This window comes from Eurytemora carolleeae, unplaced genomic scaffold (genome assembly GCF_000591075.1).
Source record: "Eurytemora carolleeae unplaced genomic scaffold, Eaff_2.0 scaffold84, whole genome shotgun sequence".
Classification (NCBI taxonomy): domain Eukaryota; kingdom Metazoa; phylum Arthropoda; class Copepoda; order Calanoida; family Temoridae; genus Eurytemora; species Eurytemora carolleeae.
The window spans coordinates 408,787-424,036 of record NW_019396074.1 but is presented as its reverse complement, the minus strand read 5'-3'; the positions used below and the strand labels follow the sequence as shown (position 1 = coordinate 424,036).

The window sequence follows — 15,250 nt, the reverse complement described above, 5'->3', positions numbered from 1 at the left end:
GCACTGTACAGTACCAACCTGTCATTGCACTGTACACTGTACACTGTGAGTACACAGTGCAGCACAAGCCTGTGAGTACATTTTGCAGTACTAGCAAGTGATCACGATGTACAGTATAATCCAGTGATTGCACTTTACAATAGCAACCAGTGATTGCACTTTACAGTACCAACCTGTGATTGCACTATACAGTATCAAACTGTGATTACACTGTACAGTACCACATGTGAGTACACTGTACCGTGCTAACCTGTAAATACACTTTACTGCACACACCTGTTAATACACTGTACAATACTAACCTGTGAGAACACTGTACCGTATTAACCTGTGAGTACACTGTACCGAACTAACCTGTGAGTACACTGTACTGTATTAATCGCTGAGTAAATGGTACGATACTAACCTGTGAGTACACTGTACCGTACTAACCTGTTAGTACACTGTACAGTACAAACCTGTGAGTACACTGTATAGTACTAACTTGTGAGTACACTGTCCAGTACAAACCTGTGAGTACACAGTACAGTACTAACCCGTGAGTACACTGTCTAGTAGTACTAATCTTTGAGTATACAGTACAGTATCAACCCGTGAGTACACTGTCTAGTAGTACTAATCTTTGAGTACACTGTACCGTACTAACCTGTTAGTACACTGTACCATACTAACCTGTTAGTACACTGTACAGTACTAACCTGTGATTACACTGTACTGTACTAACTTTAGAGTACACTGTTCAGAACTAACCTGTGAGTACACTGTACCGTACTAACCATGGAGTACACTGTTCAGAACTAACCTGTGAGTACACTGTACAGTACTAACCTGTGAGTACACTGTACAGTACTAACCTGTGAGTACACTTTCTAGTAGTACTAATCTGTGAGTACACTGTATCGTACTAACCTGTTATTACACTGTACCGTACTAACCTGTTAGTACACTGTACAGTACTAACCTGTAAATACACTGTACAGTACTAACCTGTGAGTACACTGTACCGTACTAACCTGTTAGTACACTGTACCGTACTAACCTGTTAGTACACTGTACAGTACTAACCTGTGAATACACTGTACAGTACTAACCTGTGAGTACACTGTACCGTACTAACCTGTTAGTACACTGTACAGTACAACCTGTGAGTACACTGTACCGTACTAACCTGAGAGTACACCTGTTTAGAACTAACCTGTGAGTACATGACTTCTTTATTTCTTGTTATCCAAAGTCCAGCATGCTTAGAGAGTACTTCAACAACCTTAACAAAATTAAGGATAAGTTTATTCTAAGAAATTTCTTTTGCAAGAATTTTTTTTTGACTTTCTCCGATCTTTGAAAGGAGGTAAAAGCATCAGTTGCTACTATTTGTTAATAGATTTAATATTTTTGTCCAAGTCAAGTTTTTCTTCCACTTTTTTACCCTCAAAATATTTTCCCTTCAAAAATAGTAGCACTTCCTGTATTCCTAAATCAATAGCAATCATAAAAATAAATTCAATCTCTAGTTTGTTTTCTTTAAAGAAACTGATTACTCACTACTAACTCTACCAATTTCTATTCCCTATATCTTAGCAACCTAAGATATTTCGAACTGAGACTGTATGATTCTGCAGATTGTACAGGCTGAAATATTAAATCTCCCACTATCAGATTATAGATTTAGTTTCATTTTGTCATGGGTTCTTGAGATTTCTAATGCATAATAATGACTTTTTTTATAAAAACCCTAAACTAATTCCGATAAAGCTGTATTATTAATGAAGCAGAAATTTGTTTGTTTTCATGCTAAATTTAAAACGTTTGTGAAGTTCCATAAAGTGTTATTGAAAGTATTATTTTCTGCCTGTTATGAAGTGCAATAATTGTTCTAAAAACATTTCAAGTTCAACATAATTATTCCCTTTAATTATACAGAAGAATTCATTGCTTTTATGTTTTTAGTAAAAACAAAATATAACTTTCTGTAAATTATATGCAAAATGATTATGATTTTAATGTTTTTACAAATTTGTTTAATTTCGTTTTTCTCGCCTTAATTGAGAAAATGACCAGCATTGGTTTCTGGACGCAGAAAGGACATAAAATAAAAAGTTTTTAATAAAACTGCATTTAAATGAAATGTAGAATTGAAAATCTGAATTTGATTCACAAAGAGAACTTTTTATGTATTTTACACCTCAAACAAGCTTTCTTTGTGTTGTGCAGTAATTTACAGTACACTGACCGAACACATAGAAGCGTTTAGTGAAGAGTGTTTACGTTACTTCCGGGTTGACTTGCAATCTTATAGTTTAACAGAATTCATAGTTGGAAATATCGAAGGTAAACGACATGAGGTTGCAAAGGCATCAGGATTAGAAAGTTATATTTGTATCCAGTGTTTAGTTTCTTTGTAAAGTATGATTACAGCCAGGGTGTTCTAAGAATCTAGACAATTTTTAAATGGCTGTTTCCAGTTATTTTATGAGTTTTTTTCAATTTGTTTGAAAAATTAAAAAAACTATACTTAAAATGTTTGCAAGAAAATCTGCAAATTTGAATGTCAAGAATGAGCAAATCCGAGTATTTCATGTAAGCTTTTCCATTTTAAACAGATCCATGTCTTTGAACTTTTTATCATTCGCTTGAGAGCTTTCACAACGGGAACCATCTGAATTCTTGTAAGAAATGCTAAATTATTGATATAATCTTTGTTTGGTTTATTACTATAAACTATCAGAATCATGCCTCCTTGAGATAATCCCACATTTGAAGGTAGTTTGATTGAAAGAACTAAATTTAACATTAGCATGAATATTTGCTGATACTTTTTGTAAATTGAAAAAGAATGTTTTGTTTCGGTTACTCAATACCACAGACTAGAGAGTAGATATTCATAGAGGTTTAGTGTACTGAGTACAGCAGGCAAGCTGTTGTTTGTGTAAGTATTCTTATAACAAGTTATTTTTCCTGTGCTTCCTTTGTTTACTTATGTATTTTTTATTTCAATTTAGGGGGGAAATTAATATCTATCTCTCTGATCATTAAGTATTGATGTGTACGCCGGCAAAATTCCTACTAAATATATAATCTATATATATATTCCATAATTAAAGTTTAAAACAAACCTCTGCAGCTCCTGCAGTATATGTACTGTATAAACTCCACTTCCTCTTGGAATCGAAGTTTCGTGAGATAAGTTGGCGAGTTTGTCTATGCTCAATACTCAAATCTTTCCACAATTTGAACAAATACCGAAAATAACGAAGATGCGTCCAATTAAAAATTGGAAGATAAATGTATCTACGTACGTACATTGAATCGTACAGAAAATATAAAATCAACGGAACCAATGTAGTAAGTGTACAAAATTTAAGTTTCTTTGAAACATAAATTTTCGAATTAATTACCACCCTTTTGTACTATTTTTTTTTACAATATACGACATCAAAGAGCATATTATTGCGTTTTTCTTCTTTTATCTTTTTAATATAGGAAGCTGGGGAAAATAAATATTATTTTTATCTGAATCTCTCTATTCTCCAGGGTTACCCAAAAGGATGAGACTTTAAAAGGACTGTAAGGACTTTATGCAAAGATGATAATACTTAATATCTGATATACAAGGATACATTAGACCTTAATATCTGATCGAAAATGCGGAAGATAACGTCGTTTATCTGACTCAAAAAATGTTTGTTTATGATAATTTTTTCCACTTTTTCATATTAGAAAGCAATGCGCAGGTCCCTTTTGCAGAAAACCCACAAATAAAAATAAAAAGACGAACCTTTTGATAAATCGTTGCATTAGGTCACTTGAAATTACGCTAACTGCAGTCCCTTTATGCTTTTATGTTTATGTGAATTCATATTTTTTAAATCATACTTTACTCAATAAATGCCTTTCACAATGGCTTTCATTATTGTATCGTGTATTGTTAAACAATATAAAATATCCAACTATTATGTTTCTCATAATAAGATAATTAAAGGGATTGTTAACTAATTTCTAAATACAGATCTCCGTAAGAACAGTTACAGATTCACAGTGGTTCCCTTTATTATTTAAGTACGTAGCAATGAGAAATATCTCCATTCTGTCCATTTTTTCCTTGCATCTGCTGCATAAAGTAGCAATTAGATTTGATTTTTTTCAGAAAGGGTTCCGTTGTGAATTCCGCATATGACGCCATTATATTTAAGCAAATCTCATCCAGAAAGATTTGATTTCAAGAAATGTTTAATTTGTTGCATATGCGACAACTTTATAGTTGTTAATAAAAATGTTATTTACCATCTTGGTAAAGCATTACTTTCCTGCAGTAATATTAAATATACTTATAAAAATAAATATTTTTTATTTGAATACAAAATTGTATTTTATTGTCATTTTTTAGTAAAGAAAGAAAAAGGATATTCAATCTAATATTCCAACAAAGACAAAATATTTCTTTTATGATAGTCTGTTTAGAGTTTTACGCTAATATTTCTGTTTGGGAGTATATGCTAAAGGTTCTGTTTAGGATTTTACGCTAATGTTTCTGTTTAGGATTTAACGCTTATGTTTCTGTTCAGAATTGTACGCTAATGGATCTGATTAGTATTGCATGCTAATGGATCTGAACAGGATTGTACGCTAATGGATCTGAACAGGATTGTACGCCAATGTTTCTGTTCAGGATGTTACGCTAATAGTTCTGATTTAATTGTACGGTAATGGTTCTGATGGCTCCAGTGCAAAAGGTAGAATTACAAAAGGTAGAATTACAAAAGGTATAATTACAAAAGGTAGAATGAAAAAAGGTAGAACGACAAAAGGTAGAACGATCAAAAGGTAGAACAAACAAAAGGTAGAATGTTCAAAAGGTAAAATAAAAATAAATTTTTTTTAAATGTCAAAAAAAAATCAAAAAATAATGTTTCTTATTTAATAGGACTAATTTTTATTTTACAAATGTAAATGATTTTAATCCATGGCAATAATTTTGGCAAGCTGTTTCATATAGTCTGGTGCAGGGATATTATTATACATCTCAGTCATGTTTTTAATCCTAGTAGTTTATCTCTCTGTTTTTGTTTGCGAGCGTTCTCAGTGCTGTTTGCACCACTGGCTGAACTCTGTTCCATTCTTAATTTTCTCAAAATTATATTCATATTTCTGGTCGTCAATCAATGTTCTTTTCTTCTTTTGATTCACCCCATAGTTGACCAACCTCTCCATGCTGAATTCAACCGAGAAATGCAGTTTTGTAATTTTTTTTAAAAATTCGCGGATTTTCTTGTTAAAATTAGAAAATTTTCTTCCTTCTCAAAAATAAATAGATTGTTCTACCTTTTGTCATTCTACCTTTTGTAATTCTACCTTTTGTATGTGAGCCGTTCTGATTAGGATTGTACGCTGAAGGTTCTGATTAGGATTGTTCGCTAATATATCTGATTAGGATTGTACGGTAATAGATCTGATTAGGATTGTACGGTAATAGATCTGATTAGGATTGTACGGTAATGGTTCTGATTAGGATTGTACGGTAATGTTTCTGATTAGGATTGTACGGTAATGTTTCTGATTAGGATTGTACGGTAATGGTTCTGATTAGGATTGTACGCTAATAGATCTGATTAGGATTGTACGCTAATAGATCTGATTAGGATTGTACGGTAATGGTTCTGATTAGGATTGTACGCTAATGGTTCTGATTAGGATTGTACGGTAATGGTTCTGATCAGGATTGTACGCTAATGGTTCTGATTAGGATTGTACGCTGAAGGTTCTGTTTAGGATAGTACGCTAAAGGTTCTGATTAGGATTGTACGCTGAAGGTTCTGATTAAATCTGTTTTATTTAACTTCTCCGAGGAAAATAATGGATTAAAGTAAAAACTTGTAAAACCTTAATTTCTAACTTAAAAACTTTAAGTCGTCATGTGTTTGCTGAGCCTTGATTTGGTTTGAAGAAATCATAGGATCAAATACAGAGATATCCATGAAAATTATACTTAAAAGACATTACAGAATTTATTCAGTCTTTTTTCTAACATATTGTTGTCGGAAAGGAACAAGATTCTGACGATGAACAGATAGACAACGGAATAACCCTCAAATCAAAATCGATAATGCAGAAAACTCTTTATTTCCTAAAAAAATGAAATGGATAATAATGCATGAATTTGTTACAAAGTTTTATAATTTTACAATGNGAGTCCTAAGACGCTTTTTTATACATTAAAACTTCTGAAAAGAGTGACAATTAAATGTTAAGGAAAGTCACTAATTCTTTATATGAAAATATTCTTTGCTTAACTTTGAATTGGTTCACAATTAATAAAAGTGTTAATATTCCGTTGTCGGAGAACAAAGAGAAGCGGGCTGAAATTTTTTGGTTTGGTTTCTCGTCTCCGAGAGGAGCTTTTATGTTGAAGACGACATTACATGGAGGGGGGGGGGGTCTTAATGTTAATGGTGGACACATATACGTTTACTATTTCACTAGACGGCAACAGATTGAAACTTCCTTTTTTTGCCAAATCATTTAATATAGAAAAAACATTTATGATGGCAACCCCCTAATTCTTAACCTTTGTATCTTTATAATCTTGGAGAAACAATCAGAGAAAGATTAAAATCATAGACTATGCTAATGCTGATTTAAATGTACTATACTTAGATTATAAACATATATAGAAGAACTATATATGTTTATAATCTTAAATAAAAAATGCGCATACCTTATAATAAAATTATAAGAATTGTATTTTGTGCGTTAATTTAAGATTCAGAATAGGTGTATCTAAATTTTTGAAACTAAATATAAATGTGAATAAAGTTAATCCATTCACAGAATAATTACAATAATAAAAAGTTCTATTATGACGAAGGGGGAGAATCAGCTGACTTTCTAATTAGTGACAGTTTAGTCTGTTAGCCGACAGCGCTTATACCTACGTCAATTCGATCTGGAAATTTGGAGATATCAAAAAGATTTAAAGGGAAACCTCCAAGAAACTGGAAGAACAAAATTAAAACTTTTTTAAGCCTTTGTACACTCTCTCAAACTAATGCTTGCATTTTCAATGCTTTGCTTGAAAGAGAGTATCAATGCAAAACCAAATCTTCCATAATTCAGACTGCAGAATCTACTTCTACAAGAATCAAATGTTGTCTAAATTGGTGATTAATTGATGTCCAGTTCTTTAAGCTTTGAATTGTAATAAAGTGTATTATAAACAGCAAAACTTATGCTGCATGTTACTTTAAAGATTTGTATTAAGATCTTATATTTCTGCCTCATGTATTTGTATTATAAAAAAATGTGATAAACTTTAAACTTATGATTTTTAAATTTTTATTTTTATCAATTGCATTTTTGCAGATTTATGCGTTTTAAAAACTAATAAATTGTATAAATAAATTGAAATTTTACATAGCAGCCGGATATTTATGTAACAAACTTTGAATCTAGTTAAAACAAATATTGAGAGAATAGGTGGCGCCACCTGTAACAACCTCTTTTGACGGGTCAAGATTCAAAGCTGAATAATCATATAACAAATGATTACATAGTTGCACAGTAAGTTGAAGGGACATCCAACAAATTTTGACACATGCTAATTTTTAAACCGCGCAGTGTCGCTGGTTGAATCAACATGAAACAAACTTTGTGAGATGATAATTATTTGGAGGCGCGGCACAGCGAGCGGATAAACACCGGTTGATAGATCATGTAACAAACTTTGAATTAAGGCGACTGAAAATACATTTAACAAAATTTTACAAATGATTCTACTAAGGTGTATTTGAGTCCGGTGCTCTAACAAATTTTGTTAGATGAAAATTTGAAATTTCTTAGAGTGTACAAGAGAAAGAGTACACGGGTTCATTGAAAGAGCTCCCAAATATGATGGAAATCCAGAGATAATGTTTGAATGGTGCAAAAACTTGGAAACTCATCTGCTTAAAGATGGCTGGGAAACAATCCCAGATAAAGATATAAAAAGGATGATGGTTTCATGTATCACGGGAGCAGCTAGAAGAGAGATAATACCGTTTTTTCAAATGGGAGTAGCATTTGAGAGATGTGAAGCAGGAGTGTTTTTTGCAGAAATGATGAAAAGATTCTTACAACAGAAATATGATGCTAGCCAGGGACAGGAATACCTAGACAAGATACAGAGAAAGGAGGAGGTTACCAGAAGAGCTCATACAGAAAAGATGAAGTTATATCGTAAACAGGAATACCTGGACAGGAAACAGAAAAGTGGTGGAAATACCAGAAAATATTATGCTGCAAAGGAAGAGCTATGGTTACAAGCTCCAAACGATGAATAGTTGAAGAAACATGCCTGTTTTTCATGCCTAAAGAACTTAAACAGAAAAGAGAGGTAAAAGCAATACTAGACTAATATTTATCTCCTGATAGACATGAGTTAAAAACTATGTATATCAATAGTTTTGAGATAGAAAACAGCAAGAGAGCAGATAAAATGTGGGAAACAAGAAACAGCAACATAGATAGCTCTGAGACGACAGAAAATGGCAAGAGTGTCGTAGAAATTGAAGAAGCAGGAAACAGGAACAAGGAACCAGTTGTGGCACTATATACAAGTTTTACAGAGAACAATTCTAACAAAGTATGCCTGAAAACCCTAGGATTGGATGAGGTTAACCCTGCAGAAAGGACAGATGGTGATTTGAGAAATATTTCTGATAGTTTAAAAATCAAGACTGAATTCCCTGGAAACCAGAAGTATCCCGGTAAAATATAAGGAATAATGATGAGCTGGGAAAAGATCCTGATTCTAAAGAATAAGAATTGGACGGATGATGAATAAGAAGTCGAGACACAAAGAGAACTAAGCTATCTAGATTGGCTGGATAGAGTGGAAACCTTGATAATGATGAAGAGAAAGATCTGGTGTAAAGTACAGAAGATTGGTTTATATAGATAGGTTGGTAAGAAATGAGGACAAAGCTAGGATTGAAGCCTTAATGAGTGATAAGGAGTTTTTAGCGCTGATGTAAGTAAAACATGGTACGTTAAAAGGGTTGAATCATGCAGTAAATCTAAGCACGGGAATGGAGATGCAACAAGAAGTGACAGAGTCTTGCTTAAAACAAGAAGTGAGTCAGATACCAGAAGTCAGAGAAAGAAAACTGGAAGACGAGAGCTTCGGAAAAACCATGCTACTAGAAGAGGAAGAATAAGGCCAGGAAAGAATACTCCAAGAAAATACTCATAGTTTATCAGACAAAATCCAAGCTGTTTGTGTGAAGAAACAAAAAGATGAAAATAAAGCATTAGCGGAAATGATAAAGAATTATACTGATGTGTTGAATCAGGGAGAAAGAAAAGTAGAATACGAGAACTATAGCAAATCCATGCTAGTATTTCAATAAGAAAAAAATGGTTTCTCAGGCAGTATACAAGCTTTATGCATGCAGAAACATGAAGATAAAAATCAAACATTAATGGAAACGAGGATTTATGAATGAAAATCAGATTATCCTACAGAAGAAAGAAGAAAGGAATTTATTTGTGAAAGCTTCAAGGTAGATAAAAATGAGATCTTAAACCAAGATGAAAAATTTAAAGAGGAAATAGATATGGTTTTCGGATAAGTTTTCTGGTCTGGCAGCAAATCTGAAACATTACGGGACCAGAAACAGATGTTTTAGAATTCATCATAAATGAGAAGAGATCAGAAAAGATGAAGATAAAATAGTTTATTAGCGGAATTAGCTAAGAAGAGGCGGAAGTTTGCCAGATATCCATCTGCTATACCTAGCAGGAATCAAGAGAAGCATCAAGATCAAGAGAATAAGCATCAAGATCAAGAGAAGAATCGAATTCAAGAGAAACATCAAGATCAAGAGAAGCATTATGACCAGGAGAAGCATCAATCGATTACATGCTTATGTTCATGTAGACAGTGATAGCTGACGAGATTGTGTCCGGGTTTAGTATTAACAGCTAAGTGAAACTGAATTGTGCCTGGATAGTTATGGGTTCTAGAACAGTTTATGGAGTAGGGTATTTACTACATATATACAGGGTGTCCCACGAAACATGACAGTAGCAAGACGAATTAAAGGTCGTCTTTGATATTTGTAATAATTTACGTCATTTATTAGTTAGTTAATTTTAGAAGTAAAATTTAAGTGTTTCTATTCCTAAAACACCCCGTATCTTGGCATTTCCAAAACGTGGTTTACATTTGTTGTGCTCTCAATATTATTGGAGAAATGAAGAATTTTGTTCAGATTTCAACGTTTTTTGTTTCATTTAATAAAATGAAAATCTGAACGAAATGCTCAATATCTCCTGTGAAACTGACAGCACAAAAAAAGGTAGACCACTTTTTGGAAATCTCATGATTAGACTAGGATCATTTTGTGGTTCTTAATTCAAGAATCATACACTTGAAAGAAGGTTGACGACTAATGTCTAAAGATCAAAGACGACGTTTAAATCTTCTTGCTTCGTGGGACACCCTGTATATAACATATAAGAGGCACATCTGCACCCTTGTGTAATATAAGTTTTCAATCCCTTTAATTGATCAACTATTTAATTAATTTTGAGATTAAACGTGCATTAGGGGATCCAGGCTTTAATTTGGCAAGCTGCCAGCTGGTTGTTTAAAACCAAACAAACAAACATGAATCCTTTAAATTATTAGAGTATCTTTTGTTAACAAAACCTTCAACAGGGTGTCCTTATGAACTATGGAAAGTCGACTTAATTACTTAAACTGTAAATTTGGACACCCTTTATTTTGTCAATTAGCCAGGTCAATAGTAATTTGTACTGTAACAACTATGACAAATCTAGCAAAACCACTCCGCCTTCAGCTTTACCGTAACGACTTCTGTTGTACTGTATTGACTTATGTTGTACTGTCTGGTCTTCTGCTGCATCATAAAGACTACTTTTGTAACGTATGGCCTTATGTTGAACCGTATCGACTTCAGTTGCACTCTATTTACTTATGTTGTGCTGTCTGGCCTTCTGTTGTACCATAACGACTTCTTTTGTAACGTATGGCCATCTTTTGTACTATTTTGACTTTGATTGTACTTATATTGAATTATGTTGTACCGTATGGCCTTCTGTTGTACTGTATAGTTTTCTGCTCTACTGGTTGATCTTCTGTTGCACTGTATTGACTTCTGCTGTACTGTATTGACTTCTGCTGTACTGTATTGAATTCTGTTGTACTAATATTAAATTCTGTTGTACTGATGGCCTTCTGGTGTACTGTATGGTTTTCTCCTGTACTGTTGTGCCATAAAAAGTAAAAGTTTCTGCATAACTAGTATCTCTAGAAAATTACCAAAATGAGAAATTAACCAAGTAATGAATATTAAATTCGTAGGTTTTCTCTTTTATGTACTTGCATTGTATATTGTACAATTACAAACTGTAGATATACTTCTCTACACGTCGTGTGGTTGATTACACACATTGAGTGAAAGGTTGGACAGTGCGTGATCAATCTTGATTGCTAAGTATATATATTATATATATATGTGTATACACAACAAAATCTAATTACTTCATTATACCCTTTTCAGTCCAAGAAAACATGTAAACCAGGCAACAAGGTTTTATCGGTAGAACAATGGAATTAAGAGCTGAACACTTTTTAATTCAATTTGCAGTTTTCTGCGTATCATTTATTAGTATAGGGGTCAACTGACTTTACTTCCTAGACAACTTCAGTTTTATATCAAAGATATTATGGTGGACATTTTCCTGTTTAAAGTAAACAATAATACATTTTTAAGTTGAGCTTTGAGTTTAGACCTTTCAATTGATGACAGAAGAAAATTTAATGATTTTCTTGAAAAAGAAAATTTAACAACACAATAAAAATGATATTCTCTTAGAAATTTTTCTTTTACCCTACATCTTTTTTTTCAATCCGTTCTATAACGGTTAGAAAAATCAACCGAATGGACAGACAAGTAGCCGTTCGTTTTAACAAAGTACTGAACTGCAGTTCGGTAACGATCTCGATTTGGAAGTGCCGTTAACGGTAGTAAAACCAATTAAAGTCGTTAATTGTACTCTGATATATCACAAGTTAGCAAAAGAAAAAGTTCACGGCCGTTATGCAATTTAAACCGTAAAATCTAACGAAATTTTTTGTAATTAAAAAAAACTTCCGTACGTTCTTTTTACTTCTATATTAATTTTTTAATGGGAATTATTTCTTGAGTTTGAATTTGAAAAGGAATTGAGTTTTTGTCACAAACTATGATTTTCTAATTCCTATATCTAATTGCATTTCAATGTCAGAAACCTTAGATATTTCAAACTATGAATTATTTTAGTTCAAATAATAAAAGTTTGAAATATCAAAGGTTAACATCGTCAGGTTGCAAAGATATAGCGATTTGAAAATCTGAATTTGTGGCTAAAACTCAGTTCCTTTACAGTTTTTCGTTCGTCAACAGAATTTTACATGAACTTAAAAAAAACTGCTGTTCGCGCTTGACGGAACTATTTAAACTCAATATAGTTCATTAAATGTGTAAAGTGCTTTTGCATAAAATTTTTACTTCTGTTTATTGTTGCTTTTTACAATTTTGCAGAGCATGCATGCAACTTAGCTTTTAGTAAATATTTTTTAAGGAAAATTTTAATAATTAATTTTTTTGCTTTAATCCAAGAATTCCAGAACCTAAAATTGAACTTCTAAACTCTCCTTCACATTTTGATTCACACTACAAAATTCTGATTATTTTATGGACTTTCAAAACAGTTTAAAGGGACAATACACGTAATTTCAAGTGTACTTTCATTTATTGTTCGATGTAAAACGCTCCCTTGTTAACTTTGTTCATTTTTCTCTTTAAAAACTGATTATTTTTTTTAAAAATTATATTTTTATATTTGTGCTGAAGAAAAAACGCTTTAAGCTGTAATAATGACGATTGTGTACACCATCATTTGTCAGAAGTTTTAATGGATACTGTTATAAATCGGGAATACCCTTTTTAAATGGAGGGCCATTTAAATTTACGACAACAGTCCCTTTAACGATAAAAAAATGTCAATTAAAATTCTACCTTGAATGTTTTGAGATTGTATATATAAACGTTTGGGAGCCAGAGTAGGTTGACCAGCTCTACATTAACCGGGAACATTGCATCACTATTTTTCATATTCAACTCCTGGTAATACAAAACATCTATTTCTGCATTCATGTTCTTTAACTCTTGTCTTTCGGTCAATAAATCCTTGTCTTCTTCTTATTTAACTCTTGTCTTTTGGTCACTTTATCCTTGCATTCTTCTTCATATTTAACTCTTGTCTTTTGGTCACTTAATTCTTATCTTCTTCTTATTTAACACTTGTCTTTTGGTCACTAATTGCTTGAGTTCTTGTTCTTTAACTCTTGTCTTTTGGTCACTTAATCCTTGCCTTCTTGTTCTTTAACTCTTATCTTTTGGTCACTAATTCCTTGCGTTCTCGTTCTTTAACTCTTATCTTTTGAACACTTAATCCTTGCCTTCTTGTTCTTGAATTGTGTCTTCTTTTTCATTAGTTCATGTCTTTTTGCTTCTTAATTCTAGTACTCTTGTACTCTTTTTGTATTGTTGCCCTTATTACTTGTCCTTTTCTCTTAATTCTTTTATGATTGTTCCAGGTAGAGATGGGCATGTTAAGATTTTTTTCTTTTCGTTCTTTCATCGTTTTCAATCCTTCAAAAAAAATAATTTTGTTCGTTCTCAAAATGATCGTTCATATTTCATATATTTTTTCGTTTTCTCACTGGAGAACGATCGTTCAGTAAAACCGTTCAGTCAGTAAAATAGTTCGTTTTGTTAAATCGGTTTCTAATAAAATCGTGTTTTTTTTTCGTACAAACAATGATAGCTTTTCCAAAATTTGTTGGGAAATTCGTTCGTTCAGTAAAAAAATTTTTAGATTTTGTCAAGTTCGTCCAAACGATTTTAAATCATTCATTTGTTTTTTCCATTCATTTTAATAAACGATAGTTTTTTCAGTTCTCTGAACACTCCAAGTCGTTCATCCATCGTTCAATTTTTTCCTGAACGACACCGACCAGGTATAATTTTCCTTGTTTAAAAAAACAATGCCTATCTCTGGTCATAGAGAATAGAATAGAGAGGAATTTAATGGAAAAAAGTGTAAAACGGCCATTTTGTTGTACTGTTTCAATACTGCAGGTGTACTTCACATATTTATGCCATATAACCTGTTGGGCCCTGGAATATCATTTTATAGAAAATCTAAAATTATTGTTAAAAGAAAACCAAATTATGAAATAGGCTGGTTTCATAATTGACCAATGATCATTTCACATAGACTCTATGCCTTCCACTTTACAAACGATGATTTTCCGTTATAACTATAAATCAAATGATGTTTTTATTCACCTAATTCATTATAAAGTTTATTTAACAGTTTAAAAAATTCGAAATTGAAATGGATAGTCTAGGGAACATACTGTATTAATGTAATAATTTGTGAACATTTACATGATTTGTGCACTTTGAACTCCCTTTCAGGCTGAAAGGGACTGAAAAAATTCATACCGAGAGATTCTTTTAATTCCTCTCTATATATTCTATTCTCTTTGTCTCTGGTTCCAGTTTCCTGTCTTCTTGTCTTTTAATTCTTGTTTTCTTGTCCAATAGTTCTTGTTTTTTTCTATCAATTATTTGTATTCTTGTCCTATTTCTCAGTCCTACCCTACACCTACCTCTAGAAGCTGTTCTGGAATATGAAGACGGGGTTCTTTCCACATCACGTTGAAGTAGCAGCTAAACTCTACACTGTACTCCTGAATATGAACTGTTCAGTATACTCGATGTGTACTGTACCCCTGAATATATACTGTATAGTACTCGATCTACACTGTACTCCTGAATATATACTGTACAGTATACTCGATCTACACTGTACAGTAAACAATAAGTTCTAAACTATACTACTAGATATGTACTTATTCTATTACTATTTTTTACACTTCAAATTACCAATTGTACAGGAAATCAATACTGTCCAAAACATTCACTTTAACCTCAAATTATGTTATGCTAAAAGTGAAACATATATAGTTGAATACGTTTAGCATATTCTAGAATTACTGCTGCACATGAAGGGAGGGGGGAGGGATGCCTGAATAGATTTAATTTATCAATTAATTTATCTATGTATTCCTCAGCTGCATTCAGAAACTCTATTATATGGAGAAGGAGCCAAACAATTTTGTCGCTTTTATACTTTCTCT

The 15,250-nt window shown here is 32.4% G+C and overlaps 1 protein-coding gene across 1 annotated transcript in view; it reads right to left on the bottom strand.

The window, feature by feature from the left end:
* LOC111713981 (glycine receptor subunit alpha-1) overlaps positions 1–15,250 on the bottom strand; it is a 71,706-nt gene that overhangs the window by 26,132 nt on the left and 30,324 nt on the right. The window contains exons 6-8 of the mRNA XM_023488986.1: positions 14,720–14,800; positions 13,059–13,163; positions 1,196–1,264 (exon numbers count right to left, since the gene is read on the bottom strand). Coding sequence (XP_023344754.1) covers positions 1,196–1,264; positions 13,059–13,163; positions 14,720–14,800 — 255 coding nt within the window. The remainder of the gene's footprint in view (positions 1–1,195; positions 1,265–13,058; positions 13,164–14,719; positions 14,801–15,250) is intronic.